This window comes from Trichechus manatus, unplaced genomic scaffold, assembly GCF_000243295.1.
Source record: "Trichechus manatus latirostris isolate Lorelei unplaced genomic scaffold, TriManLat1.0 scaffold00135, whole genome shotgun sequence".
NCBI classification, from domain to species: domain Eukaryota; kingdom Metazoa; phylum Chordata; class Mammalia; order Sirenia; family Trichechidae; genus Trichechus; species Trichechus manatus.
This window is the reverse complement of record NW_004444071.1, coordinates 6,858,695-6,882,835: the sequence shown is the minus strand read 5'-3', so window position 1 is coordinate 6,882,835 and position 24,141 is coordinate 6,858,695. Positions and strand designations below refer to the sequence as shown.

Genomic DNA, 24,141 nt, shown 5'->3' with positions numbered 1-24,141 from the left:
CTTAATGATCTGACTGAGACTGGAGGAACCCCGGAAAGCATGGCGCCTGGATTCTCTATCAGCCCAGAACTAAAACAATTTCTGAGGCCAACTCTTCAGGCTGGGATTGGACTGGACTGTGGACATAAAGTGATACTCTTAAGGAGTGTATCTCTTAGCTCAAGTAAATACAAGAAACTAAAAGGACAGCTTCTGTCCGGAGGTGATATGGGAAGGCAGGGAGGGTTAGGAGCTAGTTGAATGGACATATGGAATCAGTGGTGGAAAAGAGGAGTGTGCTGTGGAGTATGGGGAGAACAATTAGGGTCACATAGCAAGGTATGTATAAATTTTTATATGGGGGACTAACTCGAAACATAAACTTCATTTAAACTACAACAATAAAAAAATTTAAAAAAAATATTGTGTTAACTGTATTTATAATTAGCATGCATTCTATACCTCTCTTTGAATTTCTTTTTTGATATTCTGTATCATGGTGGTGAATAAGACAGACATGGTCAGTATCTCCTGTAGCTAACCATCTGTCGAGGAAGACAGATAATGAATAACTCATGTGATGAGCACTTTGTATTTGCTAAAACCAATCCACCAGTTAATAATTCACTTGTCTTTGCATTTAGTCCATATTTGTTTATCTTTTTCCCAAGGATATCATGAGGATATCACGAACAACCCTGTAAAATACCTCACTGATGTCCAAATGCACTGTATCTGGCTGGCAAGGGATTGGAGGTGGGGTGGCAAAGACTCCGATGTAGAGATACATAGCTAAGGAGCCCAGAAGGACTTTCAAGCCAGCAAGAAAATATGTATAAACTTCTGGAGCTCATACAAATCTGAAATGAAGAAAGAGTTCATTTGTGTAGAGATAAGATAAGAGGAAAATTAGAAGAGTTCATTGTCACGGAAGCCAAGGGAGGAGAGAATTTCAAAGATGAAAGAGTGATTAATTGTATTAAACTGTGGAAAGAAATAACCACTCCGACTGTTTATTGAGAAGTGAATTGGGATGTTTGTGAGATCAATTTCAGTGAAGTAATAAGGCCAGCTATATTAAAGGGTTAGAAAATGATTGGCTGCAAACAATAGAAAAAATAGAGAAAAATCAATGAAAATCAAAAACAAATTCCTTGAAAATGTGAATAAAATCGATAAATTTCTAGCCAGACTGACCAAGAAAAAAGAGAAACGATATAAATTTCCAATGCTAGAAATGAAAAAGGGGTCATTACTACAGACTCTGCCAATATTAAAAGAATAATAAGGGAATGTTATAAACATTTTTTTTTTGCCAGTAGATTCAAAAAATTAGATCTAATGGACAAATTCCTTAAAAGACACCAAAACTCACTCAAGAAAAAAATAATCTAAATAATCCTATATCTACTAAAGAAATTGAATGCATAATTAAAAGTTTCCCAATAACAACAACAAAAAATCCAGGCCATACGACTTATCTTAGTTATCTAGTGCCGATATAACAGAAATACCACTAGTGGACAGTTTTAAAAAAACAAGTTTATTCTCTCATAGTCTAGTAGGCTAGAAATCTGAATTCAGAGTGCCAGCTCCAGGGGAAGGCTTTCTTTCTCTGTCAGTTCTGGAGGAAGGTCCTTGTCATCAATATTCCCCAGTCAAGGAGCTTCTCAGCACAGGGACCCTGGGTCCAAAGGACACGCTATTCTTCTGGCTCTTGTTTCTTGTTTTATGAGTTTCCCTGTCTCTCTGCTCACTTGTCTCTTTTATATCTCAAAAGAGATTGGCTCAAGACACAATCTAATCTTGTAGATTGAGTCCTGCCTCATTAACATAACTGCCACTAATCCCATGTGTCAACATCATAGAGATAGGATTTACAACACACAGGAAAACACATCAGATGACAAAATGGTGGACAATTACACAATACTGGGAAACATGGGCTAGCCGGATTGATACACATATTTTTGGGGGACACAATTCAATCCATGACATGGCTTCATTGGGAATTCTACCAAATATTTAAGGAAGAAATAATACTAATTCTACACAAACTCTTTCATAAAATAAAACAAGAGGGAATACATACTAACTCATTTATGTGGCCAGCACTAACCTGATATGAAAACAAGATATATTACAAGAAAATAAATCTTGAAAATAAAGCTACAGACTGATATCTCTTCTGAACATAGATCAGAATTCCTCAGCAAAATATTACCAACTCAAATCCAATGATACACAAAAACTATCATACATCCCTGGAATGCAAGTCTGGTTCATTACTTAAAAATCAACCAAAATAATTCCACATATGAATTTACTAAAGAAGAAAAATCATATAATCTTTTTTTAGATGCAGAAAAATCTCTGACAAAACTGAATATCCATTTAAGGAATAAAAGTTGGTGGCAAGTGATAAAGTGGTAGGTAGCTGAGTGGTGGGTGAGTGTAGACTATCCTTTTTTTTTTTATTGTGCTTCAGGTGAAGGTTTACAGAACAAATAGTTTCTCATTAAACAGTAGTACACATATTGTTTTATGACATTGGTTAACAACCCCACGACATGTCAACCCTCTCCCTTCTCGACCTCTTTTTTTTTTTTTGGTGAAAATATACATAGCCAAAGATACACCATTTCAAAAATTTCTACATGCACAGTTCAGAGACATTGACTATGCTCTTCCAATTGTGCTGCTATTCTCACTTTAGATGAAGGTTTACAGAACAAAATAGTTTCTCATTAAAGTTAGTACACATGTTGCCCTATGACAATGGTTAAAGACCTCACAAGACATTAACACTGTCCTTACTCAACCTTGGGTTCCCTGTCACCGCTTTCCTGTCCCGTTCTGCCTTCTAGCCCTTGTCCCTGGACTGCTGTGCCTCATTAGTCTCATTTAGTTTTATGGGACTGTCCAGTCCCCGGCTGAACGGTGAACCTCAGAAGTGACTTCACCACTGAGCAAAAGGGTGTCTACGAGCCATACTCTCGGGGTTTCTGCAGTCTCCTTTAGGCCAGTACCTCTGGTCTTTTTTTTGTGTGTTAGAATTTTGTTCTATATCCTTCTCCAGCTCTGCCCAGAAGCCTCTGTTGTGATCCCGGTCAGAGCAGTCAGTGGTGGTAGCTGGGCACCATCTAGCTGTACTGGACTCAGTCTGGTGGAGGCCTTGGTAGCTGTGGTCCATTAGTCCTTTGGACTAATCTTTTCCTTGTATCCTGTTCTCTTCATTCTTCCTTGCTCCCAAAGGGGTGAAACCAGTGGAGTATCTTAGATGGCTGCTCACAGGCTTTTAAGACCCCAGACGCTACTCACCAAGGTAGAATGTAGAACATTGTCTTTATAAACAGTGTTATGCCAAATGAGCTAGATGTTCCCCAAGACCATGGTCCCCACAGCCCTCCACCCAACAATTCAGTCCCTCAGGGAGTTTGGATGTGTCTAGGGAGCTTTCATGAAGACTATCCTTTTAAAAAGTCTGGCAGTAAAAAGAAAGCGAGAGAGAATAGTAACTCCGGGGTAAGAAGAGTGGAGCCAAGGGAAGGATTTTTTTTCCCCACTGCATGAGTTTTGAACATGTTTGTAGGCTGAAGTAGCTAGAGGAGAGAGACTGGAAAAATATAGGAAATAATGATGGGCAAGGTTCTCAGAGGTTGGGGAGGAACAGGCCCTATTACACAGTAGAGGCAGATGGTTAGACTTCAAAATGTTCAATACTTCTGGGACTGAAGGGATGGAGGAGAGAATAAAGGTGACTGCAGAGGTTACATGAGAAAGTGAAGAGGATGCACTGTGGGGCGAAAAGGGAAAGGTGAACTTCATTGCAGAGAATTTCCCAGGAATTGATCCAAAATTCCAGTATTTATTATAAAGGAAGAAATGGCTCTTTGAAATAAGTGGACACTGTGAGTCAGGTATGAAGGAGGAGACCTGTTCACAGAAAGAAATGGAAGAAAAAGAAAAATCTATGGGAAAAAAATGAACTCCATCAGCTTCACACCTGTTATTCATCCTCAGATGGATAAGAACCAATGGAAGAGGTACAGAAGACATTTTTGCAGGTACTTACACATCTGTGGACATTGGAGTTTTCTTTCTCATCTTTTCCCCAGGTAATCCGTTTACTGAGGCATCATTACTACCATATTTATTTTACTAGAAAATAGCATCAGCTTCCCTGTATTTTCATAGAAATACTGTAGTATTATTTTTTGACAGTTTTAAAATGAGTCCTGAGTACTCTCAAATTTTTCAATCTGACATAAACTAAAAATGCAGTAACTGTTCACCAGAACCACTGCCCACAGAGTGGCTAGCCCAGCTGTTCATGACCCTGTGAATGAAGACCTCTTTAAGGCTGACTTCAAAACTAGTATTTGGGTTGAATGTACAGAGTTCTGTAATGCATAGCCTTCTTGGGGGAGATTTAAAATCTGATTAACTCTTTTAAATTAGGAAACTTTCAGAATTTCCCAAATTGATTTGAGTAAATATATATTGACTGTTCTTACAAAAATCCCAGACAGTCCTGGACACACATGTTTAGCTACTGACATGCCAAATTGGGAATAAGTGGTTCTGGGAGGAATGTTGTGGAAAAAGTTCTTGTGGAAGGAGGGAGTTGACTAGATGGCCTCCAAAGTTCCTTCTAGTCCTAAAATTGTAACATTTTGTGGCTTTCCAAGGTTACCCAAAGCACTGCTAGGGCCAGATCTAATGCTTTTGCCATGATCTCACCAAAGTTTTTTTTATTGGGTCCTGAATTTGGTTTAAGGACTTAGTCAAAAGTTAAAAGACAACTGACTTCACATTCTCCTCAAAGCAGTACTAACACATTTAATGGCCTGCCTCTTTTAAAGGAATATGCTACTCATGCCTACCTTCCCACCACCCTACCACCACCCCCAGCCACCCAAGTTGTCTCCCAAGGTCTATAACCAGTTGACCTTGTGACACCCAAGAGTAGCCTATGTTAACATAAGTATAAACGGCCTGGAATAAAAAGGTTAGCCAGATTGACCAAAGTCCCTCTGTTGGAGTCCTAAATAGGAAGCAAAGAGCGTTTTATATCCAAGAGCAGAAAAGAGAAAAAGAAGTAGACCTGAAATGCAGAGCTAGTCCAATGTAAGCACCAGCCACGACCACTTGCTTTCAAGGTGCTGAGGACTACTTTGAAACCAGAAACACCGACAAACCAGGCTCGGTGCTAATCCTGGCTCCTGTTTTTGGATTTTCATGGTTTTCCTTATGAGAAACTTGGGTCTCTGCCATTTGCAACCAAAAGAACCCTGATGAAAACAAGAGATAAACAAACCCTGCTATAAGGGATGTGATGGCTTTAAAAACTATCTTCAAATTCTTTGCCATTCTCTCACATATGCTGGAATCTAATTCCCCTCCCCTTGAATATGGGTTGAATTTAGTGCCTGGCTTCTAAAGTGTAGAATGCAGCTGTACACAGATGTTGTGCGATTTCTGAAGCTAGGTCGTAAAAGACCGTACACCTTAGGCCTGGCTGTGTCTCTGGGGACCTGTGCCTTTGGAACCTTGGACTACTGTGACAAGTTGGAGAAACCGCGTGGAAAGGCCACATAGAGATATAGAGAGATGCTCAAGAAGTCCCAACTGTCCCAGTGTCCAGCTGTTTGAGTCTCCCCAGCCCAAGTACCAGACATATGAGTGAGCAAGCCTTCATGTGATCGAAGCCTGGTCTTTGAGCTGCCCCAGCTGCTGCTAAATGAAACAGAAGACACTGCTGTAGCTTTAAAACACTAGATTTTGGGGTGTTTTGTTACACTACTATAGTAACTGAAATAGGAAAGAAGTTGAGTAAGAAGCAGTAAGAAGCCACTAAACCTCTAAAAAGTGGAGAACAATGATTTAGTGACTGCTAGGTTGGGGGCGTGGAAAGAGTTGATCAGAACAATCAAAGAGGAAACTAGATTAATGCCATTATCGGATGCTTGGATGATGGGGAAGTAATGCCAATAGCGAGAGAAAAATGGAACTTGCTTTAGAAAATTGAGAAAGTAAGCTATTTTCATTATAATGAAGGATGAGTGGTTTTCACTGTACGTGCAGAATTATTTTCAAAACATAAAATTGTCCTGAAAGGCTGGTCACTGTGGGTGCAGGAGGATGGTGGGAAGGAGAATAGCCAAGGACTAGCTCATAAAAGAAAGTCAGAATGTGGGAGGAAATTGTAACCTGAGGTGGAAAAGTCTTGATTAATCATTAAACTCAGGACTTTCCAGAGTCAATACTTCTCTGCAAAGAGTTGAAGACTCAATGTCCCCCTGTCATGACACTGATACTTAGTGGTGAGGGTTAAGGAAGTGCAGGAGATTTGAAGCATGAACAAGCATGTGCTTCTGGCTTTTGAATGGGGTAGTCATGAAGCAACTGGACTTCAGCAAAGATGGTCCCTCTTGGCTATCACACTCCTGCAGAGAAGAGGTCAGGTACCACCTATGACCTGCAGATGAAGAAACCAAGCATCCCTAATGGTAAGGTAAATAAGACGGCAAGAAACTACTGGGGCAAGACTAGGACTTTTAAGGAAGCAAAGATGCTACCACAGGAAACTGCAAGACAGCCTAAGGCTCCAGGAGAGTTTTGGGGAGGAGGGTGAGGTGCTTTCCTCCTTGAGAGCCCAGGGATCAGGACAGATATGCCACCATGTCAGCAGATGATACACATGTGCTGGATGATGGAATCAGGTTAAAAATTTTCTTTTAACACCATGACAGAATAAAATGCAAGGACATATTTGGAAGATAAATTTGGTTAAATGCTCTCTTACTAGCCAAAAGTTTGGCAGTTTGAATCCACCCAGAGGCACCTTGGAGAAAGATCACAGCCATTGAAAACCCTTTGGAGCACTAGTCTACTGCTCTGTTTCTACTCTGAAACACATGGTGTCACCATGAGTTGGAATAGACAGTAAGGCAACTGTTTTTTAGTTATGTAAGTACCCATACTTTAATTTTTTGTAAAGAAGTGGTTACTTTTTAGGATAGGTGGAATGTGACTTAGCACATGATAGAGAGTCTTGGAGGTTTTAATTATTTGTAAGTGTAATATATCATTAGTGTCTTTTAGTCACCACAGAGTTCCTCTACCCCAACACACACACGTGTGTGCACACTTTGGCGTCCTGGGTTACGTTAAGAGAAGTGTACTGATGATATATCTAGAGGACAGAAACCGAGATGAGAGACTTCAGAACCATCTCACAAAAGGAACATCTGGAGGACATGGAAATATTTAGTGCAAAAATAGCAACCAGATGGATCTGAAGATGGTTGGGCATTCACTAGAATTAGCAGGCTTGAAAGGATCTCAGGGAGATCAGCTTCAGCTAGGATGATCTTCCTTTCTCTGGGAGAATACCATGCAAGCTCTGGGTTAGGTATAAATTTCCACCCCTCACCTGCTCCAGAAAGGACCTGAACTGTGTGGTGCCTAGTCAACAGGTCTGCTTAATTCTGATAGTGATTCAAAGATTGTGACATGGCAAACAGCCAGCAGGGAGTCCCCTTGCATGACTGCTCTCCTACTGCTTCCAAGAGTCCGTGAGCCTCAGGAGGGAGATTCTACAAGTTTCCTACTTAACAACATTGTGCAAGAATATTATTACGGCAAGGGATACTGTTTGCTCTATTTTTAATTTTTTTTTCTATTGCAATGTAATATTGTCTTCTCTTGTTTAATCCTAATGAAATGGGGATTCGCTTACTGCTGATGTCTTTATCATGATATTTTATTTATTTGAATTTTATTTTAGGCTATTCCTCTGTTTTCCTTCTCTAGAATATCTAGAATTATTCTTTTTATCCACTTATGAATCAGCTAAGGTGGAATTGTGAAAACTCTGACAGGGTTTCTTCCATTTCCCAAGCATCCTCTTGGGTCACCATTCTCCGTTATCTTGGAGACACAGGTTCTGAGAATGAAATCTCAGGCCAACCTTAGCCCACAAGAAGCAAAATTGAGAAATCTGTCACTCTCTAGAAATAGAATGTGATTTCCATTAATTATAGAAATTGTCTTTGGATTGATCATTATTTTAGTGATCAACCTAAATGTGATATTTCTACATACTTTGCACGAACATACCAACACAACTTAAGGCTGGCTGTGCTGTTAGTCTTTTCACGTTGGTACTGGTTTCCTGCAGACCTTGATTACTTGTAGTTATTTTATTCCATGGCCCTCTGAAGATATGAGCACTGGAGCAGACGCAGTCCTACAGTAAGAACAAGTCTTTTCCCTGTTCTCAAATTATTGTAGGGAACTTAACTATTTAGGTGACCCTAGTGGTGCTGGTGCAGTAGTTGAGTCCTCAGCCGCTAACCGAAATGTTGGCAGTTAGAACCCCCCAGCCACTCGGTGGGAGAAAAATGTGGTAGTCTGCTTCCATAAAGATGGCAACCTTGGAAACCCTATGGGGTAGCTCTACTCTGTCCTATAGGGTTGCTCTGAGTCGGAATGGACTTGATGGCAATGGGTAACAATTTAACTTTGAGAAGTTACTGAAAATTGTCACCAAGGAGAAGGCTGCCATCTAAATTTCAAGCTGACACACAGACAGGAGAGAAGGGGTGAGCAACAGACTACTAGAAACCTTATCAAATTCAAGGTTATCCACTGTGAGTTACGCTAACAAAAGGTGTTTTTTTCTGTATGATGGTCTTTCACTGATTCAGCAAAGATTTAATAACTGACTACCATATACTCAACATTGTCAGACAGCAGTAAGCAAAATACACAAAATCCCTGACTTCGTGGCACTTACAGTCTAGCAGAGTGGCAGACAATAAACTAATAAAAGAGTTGCCAGATGTTGATAAGTGCAATGGAGAGAAATAATTGTGGAGGTGGTGTTGTGGGTTGTTCCTATTATGTATTAGGTGGTAAGGGAAGGCCTTCCTGACAAGGTGGCATTTGAACCGACACCTGAAAAACATCAGAGGACAAGCCATGCAGATATGCAGGAGAAAAACATTCCAGGCAAAGGGAACAAGCAAGTGCAAAGGCCTTGAGGCAGGAATGTGCCTGGAGTATTTGAGGATTAGCAAGATGGATTTGTGGCTTAAGCAGAGTGGGCAGTGGGGAGACTAGCAGGAGTTGAGATCAGAGAGATAGTAGGGGGCTAGATCAAGATGAGGACTTGGGCCAGACTTCATGAGACAGGATGCCAGTAGAGAGTTGGAGCAGAAGGAAGGCGTGACTTGACTTGCAATAGGCTCCCTCTGGCTGCTGTTGTGAGAACAGCCTATAGGGGGAGCAAGAGCAGAAACAGGATAACTTGGAGGAGGCTATTGCAATCATCCAGGCAAGAGATGGTGGTGGCTTGGACCCAACTTCTTGTGGCAGAGGGGCGAGGAAGATTGCATTCTGAATACATCATGAAGGAACAGCCTAAATATTTCGCTGATGAATTTGGGGTAGGGTATAAGAGAAAGAATGGGTATGAGAGAGAAAAGTCAAGGATGACTTAAAGTTGTTGGGCTTGAATAATAGGAAGGATGGAGTTGCCTGAAATGGGGAAGGCTATGGGAGGAGCAGGTATGAAAGAGAAGAAATCAGAAATTCGACTTTGGACATATTGAGTTTGAGGCTGGGTGGCGCTAATTGTTAACATGCTCAGCTGTTAACCAAAAGGTTGGAGCTTTGAGTCTACCCAGAGGCGCCTCAGAATAAAGGCCTGGAGATCCACTTCCAAAAAATGAGTCATTAAAAACTCTGTGGAGCACAATTCTACTCTGACACACATGGGGTTGCCATAAGTTGGAGTTGACGTGGCAACTTTTTTTTTTTTTAAATTTTATTAGCCATCCATGTGGAAATTGAAGCAGGCAGTAAGAGAGACAAGTTTAGAGTCTGGAGAGGGTGAGAAATAGAAATGTCAGCATTGTCAGCATCTCTAATACCTATAAAGCCATGAGACTGGATGAGATCATCCAGGATCAACTGGATAGGGAAGGACTGAGGCCTGGGGCCCTCCAATATCTAGTGGTCGAGAGGTGGCGGATCCAGAAAGGAATTCTCCGAAGGAGCAGAGGAGACTCTGAGAGAAGGGTCACAGAAGCCAAGTCACTGAGAACACATTATTGTTGACTTTTTTTTTTTGGTTAACACTTTCTTTAGATAAGTATCATTGAGTCACTACTTTATACTAGTAAAACACAATTATACGAGTTCATCTATCTACAAAAGAAACATTCTATTCTATCAAGAAAGCACTATGAATAGATGATAGGATTGTGACTGTTCTAGCATTTCAATAATGCATTCTCCTCTGCTGCTGGGATAAGCCTTAGAATTTTACCATATGTACCAAGAACTATAAAATTTATATATCAGTACTGCCCTGAGGTAGAGTCTTGGGGGAATTTTCACCTATATCTGCCTAATGTGGCTGCTTCTCAAGGGGAATGTTCTTGGTTTAGCTGTATGTTTATTTTTGCATATATTGTTCTGCTACCTTCGATTTTCAGAATCACTTCCAAATCTATTCCTTCTTGCTTTGGATTTTTGCTCTCTTTCTTTATGGCTTATTAAAGAATAGTCTCTGAATTAACGAAGGTCCCCTTTCAGTACCCCTCATAACCTGGGAAGGGTCATTTCTACACCGACTACACCAATGATAGTAACATATACAACAAACATCATGCTCACATTTGATGTTTGGAAGATTTATTGCCAAGATGCAAGTGCCTTATAAAAACAAAGCACTGATAGAGACATCATATTTTATTAAAAAGACAAAGGAGGAAGTTGGAGAATATTTATAAGTCAGGTACTTTGAAGACAAAGTGGGACAAAAGTCTCTTCTTTTGGCTTCATTTCTTTTCCTCTGTGAGTCTTGAAGGCGATCTCTCGCCGTCACTTCCTTGTACATGTTCACCCCTTTGCAGAATTATTTTAATATCCTAAGAGAAAAAAGTTCAAAGAGAAGTTACAAACATTAATAAATCATTTAGGATTAATAATCACTTAGTATGTGGCAGTGATTGAACAGTAAGTTTTTTTTTTTTTTCCTTTGGGAGAACTGTTCCCCATTTAGCTTGACGCCTGGCCTGTAACTTTTAGTTGCACTGTTGGAAAGGTATCTAAAATCTTGGAGCCTCCATTCCATCTAATAATGGAGTTAGCATCATATTAGATTCAATGACATTTGTAAAAGCAATTAAACAGAGTCTGGTGCATAATGAACAAGCCCAAAGATTAGTTATTTTCTTAGTAATGAATAAAAAACAGTGTTCACCTTCTATCAAAGGAAAATTCTAATGCTAAATTAATAATCTCCATGGATTTGTAGAATTGTAGAACAGCAGATTGTTATTTCTGGGATTGTTTATTTTCTCCATTTTTTTTTTTCAATATTAAGGATAGACCATTCTGCTTTTCATCTGCCTCAAACGTCTACTTATCTTACATTTTATATCACAAATAGTTTCCAAACAAATTTTAAAAATTATTACAACGTATAAGGGGTGCAAATACAGGTGTAAAATATGGAATTACATTTATGTAGCTTTTAGTTTTCTTTATTTCACAAATTTAGGGAAGTGCTTTAGAAACGTTAAGTTTTCTTTCTTCAGAGCTGAGTTCCAAAGGTTTCGGTTTGACTGTGGTCATTTTACTTATGCCGACATGAGCTAGTTCACCATCTAAGCTGTCTCCCGCCAAGTGACATTACACGTTGCATTTATCAGTCACTGTCAGGAATCATAGTGAATCATTTTCCCAAGAAACCTTGCTCTTGGTTAACTTTGAGTGAATCATGCAGAAAAGAGAAGCTGGCCTCCATTGAGCCCTCTGGTCCTTCCCACGGCTGTCCTTAACACCATGTCTTCTCTGAATACTATATTTATAAGAACTAATACTGAGCATTGAAAGTTAGCTTGGTGATTAGAAATGAGTTGACTTGTGACTATCTGACACTCCATAGTATAGGAAAAATTATAAACTCCAGATATATTTAAAACAGCCTTGGCTAAATTTATAGCTGAAATCAGGGACCACAATTTTCAGTAGCAGTTAAGGGGGAACCTTGACAGAGTCAGAAAACAACCACCAAATTTTGTTATAAAGATAAAGAAGATTGGAGAATATTTTTTAAGTCAGATACTTTAAAGACAAAGCAGGATCAAATCCCTTCAAGTCAACCTATAGTAAGTATTTTCCTCATGCAATTGGGTCCTGATTGCTTTGTTTATGAGAAATTCTCCTGTGACATTCTGTTTTTAACACTGAAAGTTTTATTGCTCTCTCTTATTGGATGTAAACCTTATTCTTAAAGCTATATGCTTGATTTATAGGTTTGCTGAAAGAAATGTACATTCATGTATTAATCATAAGAAAGAACACTTGTTAGATTGCATAGAAAATTGTTTGTTCACTTACATTTCTGAATATATTTGTCATAGGAAATTGACTTTGCTCACCAACAAGCCAGTTACAACGCTGATCTTGATACATTTAACTAAACCATTCTCTTAATTATTTGGGACTATTACTTGAAAATCACCTCCTTGTATAAGGTCTAGGAAGTAGAATTAAATAAATGACTTGAACTGAATAACTATAAAGCTCAACACAAATGCTGGCTCTCCCACATAAATACGGGCCACACTGAGCTTCCTGGAACCTGGGTTTGGACCCCAAGTTGGATACTAGCAGGTCTAAGCTTTGTCATCGTGGTGTGCACCAGTGAAAGTTCCTGTCCCTCCAAAGAGAAGACACTGCATTCAGGAGATGAAATGCCAGCTCATCAGTCCATCCAGATCAAAGTTCACATGGCTCAGAAATAAATCTTGCCCGTGAAACTACCTAGAGTCTAATAATAATAATATTAACATTACCTCACATTTATTGAGTACTTTCTATCTGCCAGGTACTGAGCTAAGTACTTCATGTGGAGTAACTCATTTAATTCTTACAAGAACCCAATGAGGTAGGAATGATAATTATCCCTATTTTACAGACGAGAAAACCGAGGCTCAGTGAGGCCACTTGCCCACGGTCACACAGCTCCTGGGTGTGAACCCAATCAGTGTGACCCAGAGGCCACTGTCATAACTTCAAAGCCAGGCTGCCTCGCAATAGGCGCAAAACTAAAACATATAATAATTACGCATATTGAGTTTTCTCAGATACACATTTTAAAATGTTGCTGCTTCTAAACCCGAATCTCGTAAACAGAGCTGTTGGGCAACAGCCCTCGCTTCCCACTATCTGTAATAACAAACAACATTTCAACCTGAAAAACCACACTCTAGCTTTTGCTCTGCTTATCTAGAAAGATCTTCAAATAACATCACTGTGGTTAAAGTTCACTTTAAAATGTGATATATTTACTTGTACATGGATATCTGGAGAACAGAAATGATGACAGGATGAATGTGATGTTAACAAAAATGAGAACCGAGCACTTTACTGGAAAGGGAAGTGCTTTCACTTCACAGTGTCAGGATTTGGGCTTCCCAGATCACACACACACCTCTCCTTGTTTCACAGGCATGTGACTGAGTCACGATGTGGGAGCCACTGTCCTCTCATCAGAACCCTCGGTGGAGTGACAGGGAGAAGATGTGAAGGATAAAGGACAAGGAGAGTGAGTGTTGAAGTAGCTGACTTGGGTATAGCTTAAAGAATCACCCTGGCAAAGAACTAACCAGCTAGCTAACTAACTCTCTTTCTACTATGAAAGTGTCAGGTGATACTAGTACTGTGGAGACTGGTTAACTAGGGGTCAGACACTCTCCAGCTGGTGGCTTTCAGTCGGAGAAGTATCACCTAGCTGGGAGATTTGGAAGTGTGAAGTGGTGTTTTTTGGTGGTCAAAATGTCAGGATGCTCCTGGAACATAGTGAATGGGGCCTGAGATGTTAGACATCCTGCCGGGCTCAGGACAGTCCCACACAAGGAGGAACTGTGCTGTCCCCAATGCCAGTAGTACCTGAGATGAGGTACAATCCAAGTTGATACAACTCCCTCCGAAATGAGGAAAATACATGAATTAAAAAGAGCCCTGTTGGCTCCATCTTTCCCTGAGAAGGGAGCTGATCCCCTAAGGCAGTCGTACGTTGGCTGTTTTCTTTTCTCAGGCAAAGAGCCTAATAGCATCTTCTCTGCAAATTAATTATATTTAGTGACTCTGACCAAAGTGAGGATCTTCCCAAATTGTCATGAGTTTGCAGGAAGTTTTCCTCCCATCATGCGCTGTGACTGCGGCATCGTTTTATGTGCCCACTTGTTCTTGCTAATATAAGATAAATCCTACTGTGCACAATTCCAAAAGATTTTGCAAATTATTTTGCAGATTCAAAATAAAATGGCTATTCCCTGGAACATGAAACAGTTTGTAGAATGAAGTGTAGGAGAATGTGATTGGCCCATGGGTGCCGCTTTATACAGAATGGCGTTTGCTGAGAGGAAAGTAAAGGGCAGCAGATCCTGGCACATGTGATTCTCCTCCATCCTGCACTGTGACACCGACTCGCCCTTCCTCTCTAGCTGTCTAGTTCTGATGGGTCTGCACAGGCTGCTGAGTGTCTAGTTCTGATGAGCTCTGTCTTCACTAATTCTAGAGTTGCACTGACTATGCCTTCCTCAGCCTAAGTGGAGAACTAGTGAACCAGCAGTTACTGTCGAGTTGATTCATGTGGAAAAAAAAAGCCGGTCTTTATTGATGAAGTATGAAATACAGGAAAATGTAATGCACAAGTTCCAATGCAAACAGTGTTTATTGAGTGTATGAATGTACTGAATGTATGAAATTATGTCTAACAGGATTTATCCTATATTAGCAATAACTTGAAATAACTGGAAGAGTGTTTCAAATATTTTGGGTTTATTTAAATAAAGAGACACAATTTTTTTTTTTTTTTTAAAAAGGAACCCTATTAAAAGCAGAAACATAATGATATCACATGGTTAGGAAACACACACTTAGGGATGAAGAAATTAATATTATACGATGCTCCCGCTCAGAAGCCTATCAATTCTGCATTGCTTTTCAGTTCAGCCCAAATTTCCCCTTGTGACTTTGCTCTTTGTAATTTTGCCTGATGTACTAGTTTAGCATGGTCACTGCAGCCTGTACAGACCTGCTCTTCAGTTGGGTCCAGCTCACACTCCTCCCATGTAGTCCTGCTCCCACCCATGAGTCTCTCACCTGGGACATTGTCTCCTCCCCACCCACAAGCAAGTCCCTGTAGACTTCCTCCCCTTTCCCTTCACTTTCTAGAACCCTGGCCATCTTATTTCTTCTTCAGCAGACCTCCTCCATGCAGCTAGCACAAACAAATATCGTATGTTTTGAATTCCTATAATTATGCACTCGGTTGGTTTACCTTATAGCATTCTCTTATAATTCCTGCATGTAAAAATGACTTTGCAAACAGGAGTGGAATTTTCTTCAGAGCACCAACTGCGTTTGGTACTCATGTTCTCTCTTCCGCAGAACTTTATACTATCGGCCTCAGTACTGTTGTTGTTGTTAGGTGCCACTGAGTCGATTTTCGACTCATAGCGACACCAGTTGACTGAGTAGAATTGCCCCATAGGGTTTTCTTGGATGTAATGTTTATGGGAGCAGATCACCAGGCTTATCTTTCTCAGAGTGCAGCGTGGTTTCAAACTACCAGCCTTTCTGTTAGCAGCTGAGTGCTTAACCATTGCACCATCAGGGATCCTTGGTCTCAGTACCAAGTTCTCAGTATTGAATAGTAATCATAATAGCCACCATTTCTAAAGTGCTTCCCTTGTGCCAGAGACCATGCCAACCGCTTTACCTGCACAATCTTATTTAATCCTCACCACAATCCTTTATATATGTATAACTATTATCCCCGTTTAACATATCAGGAAGGCAGGATGAAGAGAAAGTTAAGGTCAGGTAGCTAGTGAGTGGTGGACCCGAGATTTGATTCTATTGCTTTCCGATTCCAGAGTCTGTGCTCTTAAATGCTGTAATCGTACTTCACTACTAAATGGATCTAGTGTCTCAGCATGTACTAGCTTGTTAGAAATGAATTCCAATTATTACTAAAACAAGTGGCGAAATTTATATTAAAAAGTTAGCAATTTAGAGCCAATAGAGTTTAGCCACAAAGATCTAGAAGTCGGGATAGTATCATTAGTGGGCATAGGAAGAAACCTGCAAAAGGTAATTGGTTATCACTGAAAAGTCAGGAGTAAATGCATCTTTGATAACTTGTACTTTATAAAAGTGAAAGTGCTTTTATCGGAAATTCAGCACATCCTTTGTAGTCCAAAAAAATGACTGCCAGGAGTCTAATAGGGAGACTTCCTGATGCTAAACTGGTATCAGAGAGGTGTAACAGCTTCCCACACGCTGAAAAGGGGCTGGTCTCAGCCTCTGCCTTCCTTTGCCCTGGCTGTTGAAGACCCATGGACATGCATTAAGCATGCGTGGTTGAGACTTGCTGTGTGATCTCTGAGTTGCAGGTTCTTCCTTTCTTCTGCTGGGTTGGCCTAGTCTCTATGGGTTTCATCCTCAGTTTCCCCATCTTGCCCACTGATTTCCTGGTAGAAATGGCACTCAACCTTTCATATGCACTGTCACTTCCACTGCATAGACAGTGTGTATTATGATTAGAGTACACTGCATATGTCAGCACTTGGCTAAAGACTATGGTCTGAGCTAGTTCTCTTTGGCCAGAGGGATCTTATTCTCCATACTCTTCAGTCATGGGCTGGCATCCTTAGGGGGCTGCAATGATTCAGAATCTGATTACTCCACCCCCTGGTTTTAAGTGTCACCCTCCTCTGGCTTTCTGTTGTAGACCCAGTGGGTAGCCCCACGGCACTGATGAAGCAGCCCCATGATACAGATAGCTGCCTGACTATGCCTGAGCTTGTGGCCCTTTGGGTATTGTGGGCTGGCTTTTCTGCCCTGATGCTATTACTGGCTTAGATTCCCTGTTCTGGCCCTGTTCTGACTGAGTTCAGTTTCTTCTTCCTCCCTGCTAGCCTACATTAAAGATGTCCTAGCATGTCCTGAACCTGCACCCAACCAAATTAGGACAACTTTGGGTAATACTTACAGGCATTTTATAGTCTGAATAATTTGAAATCAGGTCTTGAATAAAAGGATGCTTCAAGAGAACAGCAACTTCAATTGGCTCCAGATTCTTGGCACCTAGGTCCTGAAATATTTTTATGAAGTTCTTTAAAGAAGAAAAAAAAATGAAGTTAATTAACTTTAAAAATCCTGTAGATGTTAAAATTCTACTTACTAAATGAATGTGTCATAACTTCTATGCAATGATATATTTTGAGAACAGTTCCATGAAAATATGCTCAAAATTTGAGGGCAACTTTCCTTATGTACAGGTGGCCCCTTCTACAAAACTAATGTAACCAACCTCATAATAAATGTTCTCTGCCTTTAGGTGGCTGGCGAATCTGTCACAGTCTTGTGCTTCGATTCCTCCTTGGAACACTTTGAGTAGTGTTTCAATGGAAATCTTTTCAGTGTTTACATTTTCGGGTATTTCTTCTTCCTTTTCCTCTTTTAATTCCCTCTCCTCTCTTATATTTTCCTCAGGTTCAGGAGATACTCCTACTGGACTCATATCAGTAAAGGAGAAGGTCTACAAAGTCCAATGAAGAGAACATGAAATAAGACTGAATGAAGTCTTGGCAACAACAGAGGCATTTAGAAAACACCAAGTTCATCACACACTTTCCATGCAGTGGAATCATACTGCCTACCATAAACTAGCTAAACAAAGTTTAGAAGAGAATATGCTAGTTGCACTGGAAGTGACAGTGATGAAATCCTAGACCAAGTCTGCTCATGGTCTACAAGAGGCCTCAGTGTGAGATGTGTTCTATTCATTCTATATACACTCTTGGGCTTATTACACTGCTGGGTACATCATATTCCTCACTCAGCTGACACTGGGATGAGTTAGCGCAGACTTCTAAGCATAAATGTAGCTTTTAAATAGTATTTGCTTTTGAAAGTTGATTGCAATTGAAAGGTAATGGTAAGTTAATTTCTCAAGCTTGATTGATTCTAAGAATTTCAGGAACATTTCTTTGGATACTGGTGGCTAATCCAACGAAATACTTAAAGGCAAAATGGAAAACTTGAATATAGAAAATCAGGTTGAGACTTTCATTGCTGCTCTTTGAAATCTGGCCAAGAGCCATGAACTTAGGTATTTGCATTTTGAATTTGGTAAAGACTGAATTCCGTCAGAAGTAATTTATTATGCATCAAAAATCCGAAAAATATCCCTACCATTTGACTCAGTAATTATAGATCTAAGAATTAATCCTAAAGGAATATTCATATGCACAAATATTTTTATATATGGATGTTCATTCCATATTATTTACAGCAAAAATAGAAAACCTACATTTCCAAGCATGAGCACTGGTGACACGAATTATAATACATTTGTGATAAAATTCTATGCAGCCATGAAAATTATGATTTAAAAGAATAGCCTTTTATTTTTTAAAATAACGGTATTAGAAAACACATATTAAATGCAAAAAAGGATACAGAACACAAAATAATAAATATACTAGGATCCTAATCTACTTATATGTCTATGTTTATTATATGAAAAAAAGAAAGGAGATACTGCACATTAAAAAGTTAACGGTGGCTACCTCTCAATAACGGAATATTTTATTTCTTTTTTCCTTTGTTTTATACTTTCTAAATTCTCTACAGTAAATCTCTCCCTCCTCCGTCTATATGTGTGTACTTGTGTGTGTCTGTGTGTATATATTTCTGATGACGAGGTAACCAATATTTGAAAATGAGCATTTTGGAATGCTAGCTGGCCAGATGGCAGAGAACACCTGAGTAGTGATTCTCTTTTAACCCCAGGAAGGACATAGGGTTTTGCTGATGCTAATTCAGGTTTAAAAGAAGAGGAGGGTGCCAATGTCTGTAAACTCTGAATTAAGTTGAAGCATTAAGTGCATAGATTGTATAAGTGCTTTCCAAATAGCCATGTAAGTCCCATGTATAAAAGGATTTGGCACAGCACAAACTTTAAGCCCCTGGTAGTCATATGTTCCTGTTAGAATTCTGGAGGGGTCATGGACCGTAGAAAGAACAAAGACAGGTTGCATTTGCTCTAATTTGGATTTCTATATCCTTTGCTAAATCATACATTTAACCAATCTCAAAGAGAGTGAAAGTAAGAGAAAACACTCTACAAGCTGAAGATTTAGGAATTAAGTATAAATATATATGCATATATTGGTATATCTATACATGTGTACACACACACACACACACACACACACACACACACACACATATACACACACATACATATATATAGATATGGAGCCCTGGTGGCGCAGTGGTTAAGAGCTCGCCTGCTAACCAAAAGGTCAGCAGTTCAAATCCACCAGCTGCTCCTCGGAAATTCTATGAGGTAGTTCTACTCTGTCCTATAGGGTCTCTATGAGTTGGAATTGACTCCATGGCAACGGGTTTGGTTTTATGGTTGTATAGAGATATACACACACACATACATATAATTGTTGTTAGTTGCTGTCGAGTTGATTTCGACTCATGGTGACCCCATGTGTGTCAGAGTAGAACTGTGCTCCATAGGGCTTTCAAGGTTGTGACCTTGTGATCTTTTGGAAGTAGATTGCCAGGCCTGTCTTCTGAGGTGCCTCTGGGTGGGTTCAAACTGCCAACCTTTTGGCTAGTAGTTGAGCACTTAACCATTTATGCTACCTATTTATACACACACACACACACGCATGCACACACACACATATATATCCAGTCTATCTCCATTCTAAAAAAATTGGAAATACTACATGGCAGAAATGTGAAATTAGCGTTTTGTCTCCACCTAGGAGGCTTGGGGATCATGCCATGGGTACCTGTCAATAATTTCCTGGGGCAAAAGATCACTTAGTATAGTGAAAAGAACAAGTCGAAGTGTAAAACATCATGCTGAGTGAATGAAGGATGCATAGATTTCTATTCAGAGTGCAGCATAGATGCTCTGTGCACAAAATACAGAAAGAACCTGTAGGCTGGTGAATGACTAGGCCGGTTAGATGAGCGGGGATACCAAAGTTACACAGTGAAGGAACCTGGTCCCTCTGAAGCAATTCTGTAATTGTTGTGTGCTGGTGAATCGATTCTGACTCATAGAGACCCCATGTGACAAAGTAAACTTCCCCATGGGGTTTTCTTGGCTGTAATCTTTATGGTAGCAGATCGCCAGTTCTTTCTCTTGTGGAGGCCTGGGGTGGGCTCAAACGGCTGACCTTTCAGTTAGCAGTTGAACACTTAACTGTTGGAGGGACTAATTTTTCAAAGAGGACATTAGTGATTCAGTGGTAGAATTCTCACCTTCCATGAAGCTAGATCAGGGTTCAGTTGCTGGCCAATGCACCTCACGAGCAGCCCCCAATGTCAGTGGAGGTTTGTGCATTGCTATGACACTGAACAGGTTTCAGTGGAACTTCCAGATTAAGATGGACTAGGAAGAAAGGTCTTGCAATCTACTTCTGAAAATTAGCCAATAAAAACCCCATGGATCACAACTGATATGTGGAGATAGTGCAGGACTGGGCAGCGTTTGAGTCCATTGAGCATGGGGTCCTCATAAGTCGGGGACTGATTTGATAGCAGCTAATAACAACAATGACAACAACAACTTAATAGCAGCTGACAACAACAACATCAATAATTTTTCAAAGGCCCAATATAATCATCACAGGATAAATGATTTTTTTTTCTTTTTTTATATTCTATTTATTTTTGGTGGCAATATACACAAACATACATCCATTCAGAATTTCTACATAAACAGTTCAATAACATTTGTTACACTCTTCACATTGTGTCGCCATTCTGTCTCTACCCATATTGTTTCATCACCATTAATTTAGGCTCTCTGCCTCTTAAAGTTCTCATCTGTGCTTTAGAGTATCTGTTGTCAGTTTACAGTCATATAGATAATTCTTTATAGGAGTGTTATGCTTGAGGCAAACGTTCTTTATTAATTGGATTAAAACTGTTGTTTAGTTTAACAATGGCTTTATGGAATAGTTTTGGTTCAAGGTTTAAAGATTATTTCTGGGCATTATATTCAGGGGTTCCCTCAGTCTCAGTGGATCCAGTAAGTCTAGTTTCTTTGTGAATTTGAAGTTCTGTGCCACGTTTATCCTCCTTACAATCAGAATCCATCTGGGGTCCTTGATCAAAAGGTTCAGTAATGGTAGCTGGGCACCATCCATTTCTTCTGGTCTCATGGTAATGGAGGTACTAGTTTATGGAGGGAATTAAACCTGAAGTCCAGAGAAATGAATTTTTTTAAGTCAAAAGTTAACAAATAAAAGCATCTGAAATTTTAGAGCAAAGAATCCTTAAATGATTAGCATCATAGGATGTTTTTTTAAAGTTCTGCTATTATTTGCATGCACAGCTCTCTAGGAGGTTTGGAAGCAGACTTAGTGGCTCAGTGGGAGGGGAGGGAGATGAGGGAGTCTGCAAGCATGACCAAAGGAGCCTGGTTCAGCCGTCTGAGGACTACAGGGAGCTACAGAGCAGGGGCTGCCTCTGACAGAAAGCTCTGGAAGACAGTGATTTTGAATGTAGGTGCACAAACAAAACCAGTGATGCCAGTTTGGAGAAAAGTCAGTGCTTCTGAATGAGCAATTATCAGTGACATCCAAACTCTGTGTGAGACCCATTATCATCTAAGCGGTGGAACAGATTGTGGCGCTGTCAGACACCCTCTCATGTGCAGCTAGCTCTCCAAGGTGACCCTCAAGGACTTCTTGCAAATGTGTCCAAGGAATGGTGCTGGGGTGTCTTCCTGACCATGCATTTCTATTATTCAGTCAGCTGGGTCCTACATCTCAAAAGGCAGCACAGAAGTTCAGTCCTTGGGACAAACATGGGCAAAGCTGTCAAGGAGCAGAATAGAATGGAAATATATATGCTTCGAATCCCAGGACCTCAAAGGCTCCTGCCAACATGCTTTTTACAAGACGTCTAAAATGTAGGAGATTCAGGCTCACAATTTACGGAATTCCCACAGCACAACCTCTTGCCACACAGGTGTCAGAATGAGCCGTTTTTCCAAATGTCATTCATTTAAAAATTCACCAGGACCAGCACATTGGTGATGAGTGCCATGCTCTTGAGCTTCTTTTAAATTACCCATGAAGCCATGAATTTAAACAGAGGTCTGCACCAACTGGATACAATCAGCTTGGGCAGCAGAAACAGAGTAAGAAGGAATGAAATATTAGGGCAATTTTTAGCTGCTTATGCAGAAAACAAAAGCAGAGACTTGCTTGACTGTCTTGGAAGTGAAAATGGATCTGTTGGAGGTGCTGTTTCTGAGGTTATGGCTTCCTGGGGTGAGGCTGCCCGGGAAACTAGAGCACAGCTGGAAAGGGAACAGAAATGGAGCAGTGTAACTGGAGGCAGGGTGGTGAGGGCAAGGTATGAGGAAGAGTGAGAAAGGTGGACAGACCCTGTGTTTCAAGAACTCCTGGGGTTCTGAGGCGTGGTCAGCATGGTGGACTAGTTAGATGCTTCCTATATCCCTCTTACAACAAAGACCTGGAAAAACAAGTGATTTGATTCTGTGTGAACATCTGGCAGCCCTGAACAAGGCAAGGTTAAGAAATCCATCTGAGTCATACCAGAGAGGAAGACTGTTTGGAAGAGGTGAGGAGTGCTAGAGCTGCGGCGGTGATACTGCAGAGACACAGCCATGCCGGGCCACGGTGAAGCAGGCAAACAGCTGTGCAGTGCACGTGCTTGAGAAGCAGTTTCCATATTGAGAGAGACCTGGCAGCAGAGATTCTGCTTGGACACTCCGAACCAGTGAAAAGCAGCTCCCAAGAGGCTAGGATAAGTATATGCACGCACCCTTTCGCGGTGATTTAAAAAAAAAAAAAAGCCCATTTGGGAAAAACCTCTCTCCCTTTTACCTCCTACCTCTGCGCTCTGCACCAGATTTTGGAAAAACCTCTCTCCCTTTTATCTCCTCCCTCTGAGCTCTGCACCGGGTTTGGGAAAAACCTCTCTTCTTTTTACCTCCTCCCTCCCCGCTCTGCACCAGGAGTCCACTGGGCCAGAAGTAGATCACAAAAGGTGCCCTGACCCATTCTCCTGGCCTTGGAGAGGGAACAAATAAGCTGCTGGCTCCCCTAGGCCAGGAACACAGGGTTGGCACAGCTCCCTTTGCTGTCCATAGAAATCAGGGGTTCGCAGACTCTGAGTGCCATACACCCCTGTATAGACTTGTGGGGACCCATCTCAACAGCGTTAGCCCTCACTACCACAGTACAACAGGGCAAACATCTGAAGTTTAACTTCAACTGCTTCAGCTGTGAACGGGCAGATTTGTGATCCTCGAAACAGCCCTGCCCCTCAAGTAGGTAATTTTATCGATCTGCAGCAGGGTCTTGAGGACTGGTGGTAGCTCATAAAGTACCTAGTCACCTGCTACACAAGTTCAAGAAAAAGTGGTGCCCTCGAGTCTTTGCAGCCAACATAGTGGGGTGCTCTTAGCCTGGCTGCAAAACTCACCTACCCATTCACCCTAGAGACTAGGGACATGCTTTTCTTTCAGAATCTCAGGGGCAGCCATCAGCCCCCTGCCTGGCTCAGCACGTGATCCCCTACCACAGCCAGAGTCCAGTGCCTGCACCAATCACCCATGCCTCTCTAGGACTGGGGGTGAGAGCCTGCATCACACACTTGGTGATCGACTGCCTGTATACCTGAGCTGATCCCATACAGGAAATTTTAACGGACTCCAGCGTGCACATACTTAGTTACAGAACTAACTACCTGGTGACAGGACATTAGAGATCAAAAGGTGTCAAAAATCAAACTAGTGCACACGAACAGCCTATCTGGGCATATCAAAACAAAACAAGAAGCTAGGTCTCACTAAGCAAACACAAAATAAAGTTATAATAAATTATTGATGGCTCAGAGACAACAGTCAATATCAAGTCACATAAAGAGGCAGTCCATGATGGCTTCAGCAAGCTCCCAAAATAAAGACTCAATAAATTCTCTGGAGGAAGAGAACTTCTTGGAATTACCGAGACAGAATACAAAAGATTAATATACAGAACTCTTCTAGAAATA

At 40.7% G+C, this 24,141-nt stretch overlaps 1 protein-coding gene across 1 annotated transcript in view; it reads right to left on the bottom strand.

The window, feature by feature from the left end:
• Positions 1-10,832: 10,832 nt before the first annotated feature.
• The window catches only part of SPEF2 (sperm flagellar 2), a 265,827-nt gene continuing 252,518 nt past the window's right edge, over positions 10,833-24,141 (bottom strand). The window contains exons 29-31 of the mRNA XM_012558083.1: positions 17,387-17,614; positions 17,066-17,188; positions 10,833-10,922 (exon numbers count right to left, since the gene is read on the bottom strand). Of these exons, the coding sequence (XP_012413537.1) occupies positions 10,833-10,922; positions 17,066-17,188; positions 17,387-17,614 (441 nt within the window). The remainder of the gene's footprint in view (positions 10,923-17,065; positions 17,189-17,386; positions 17,615-24,141) is intronic.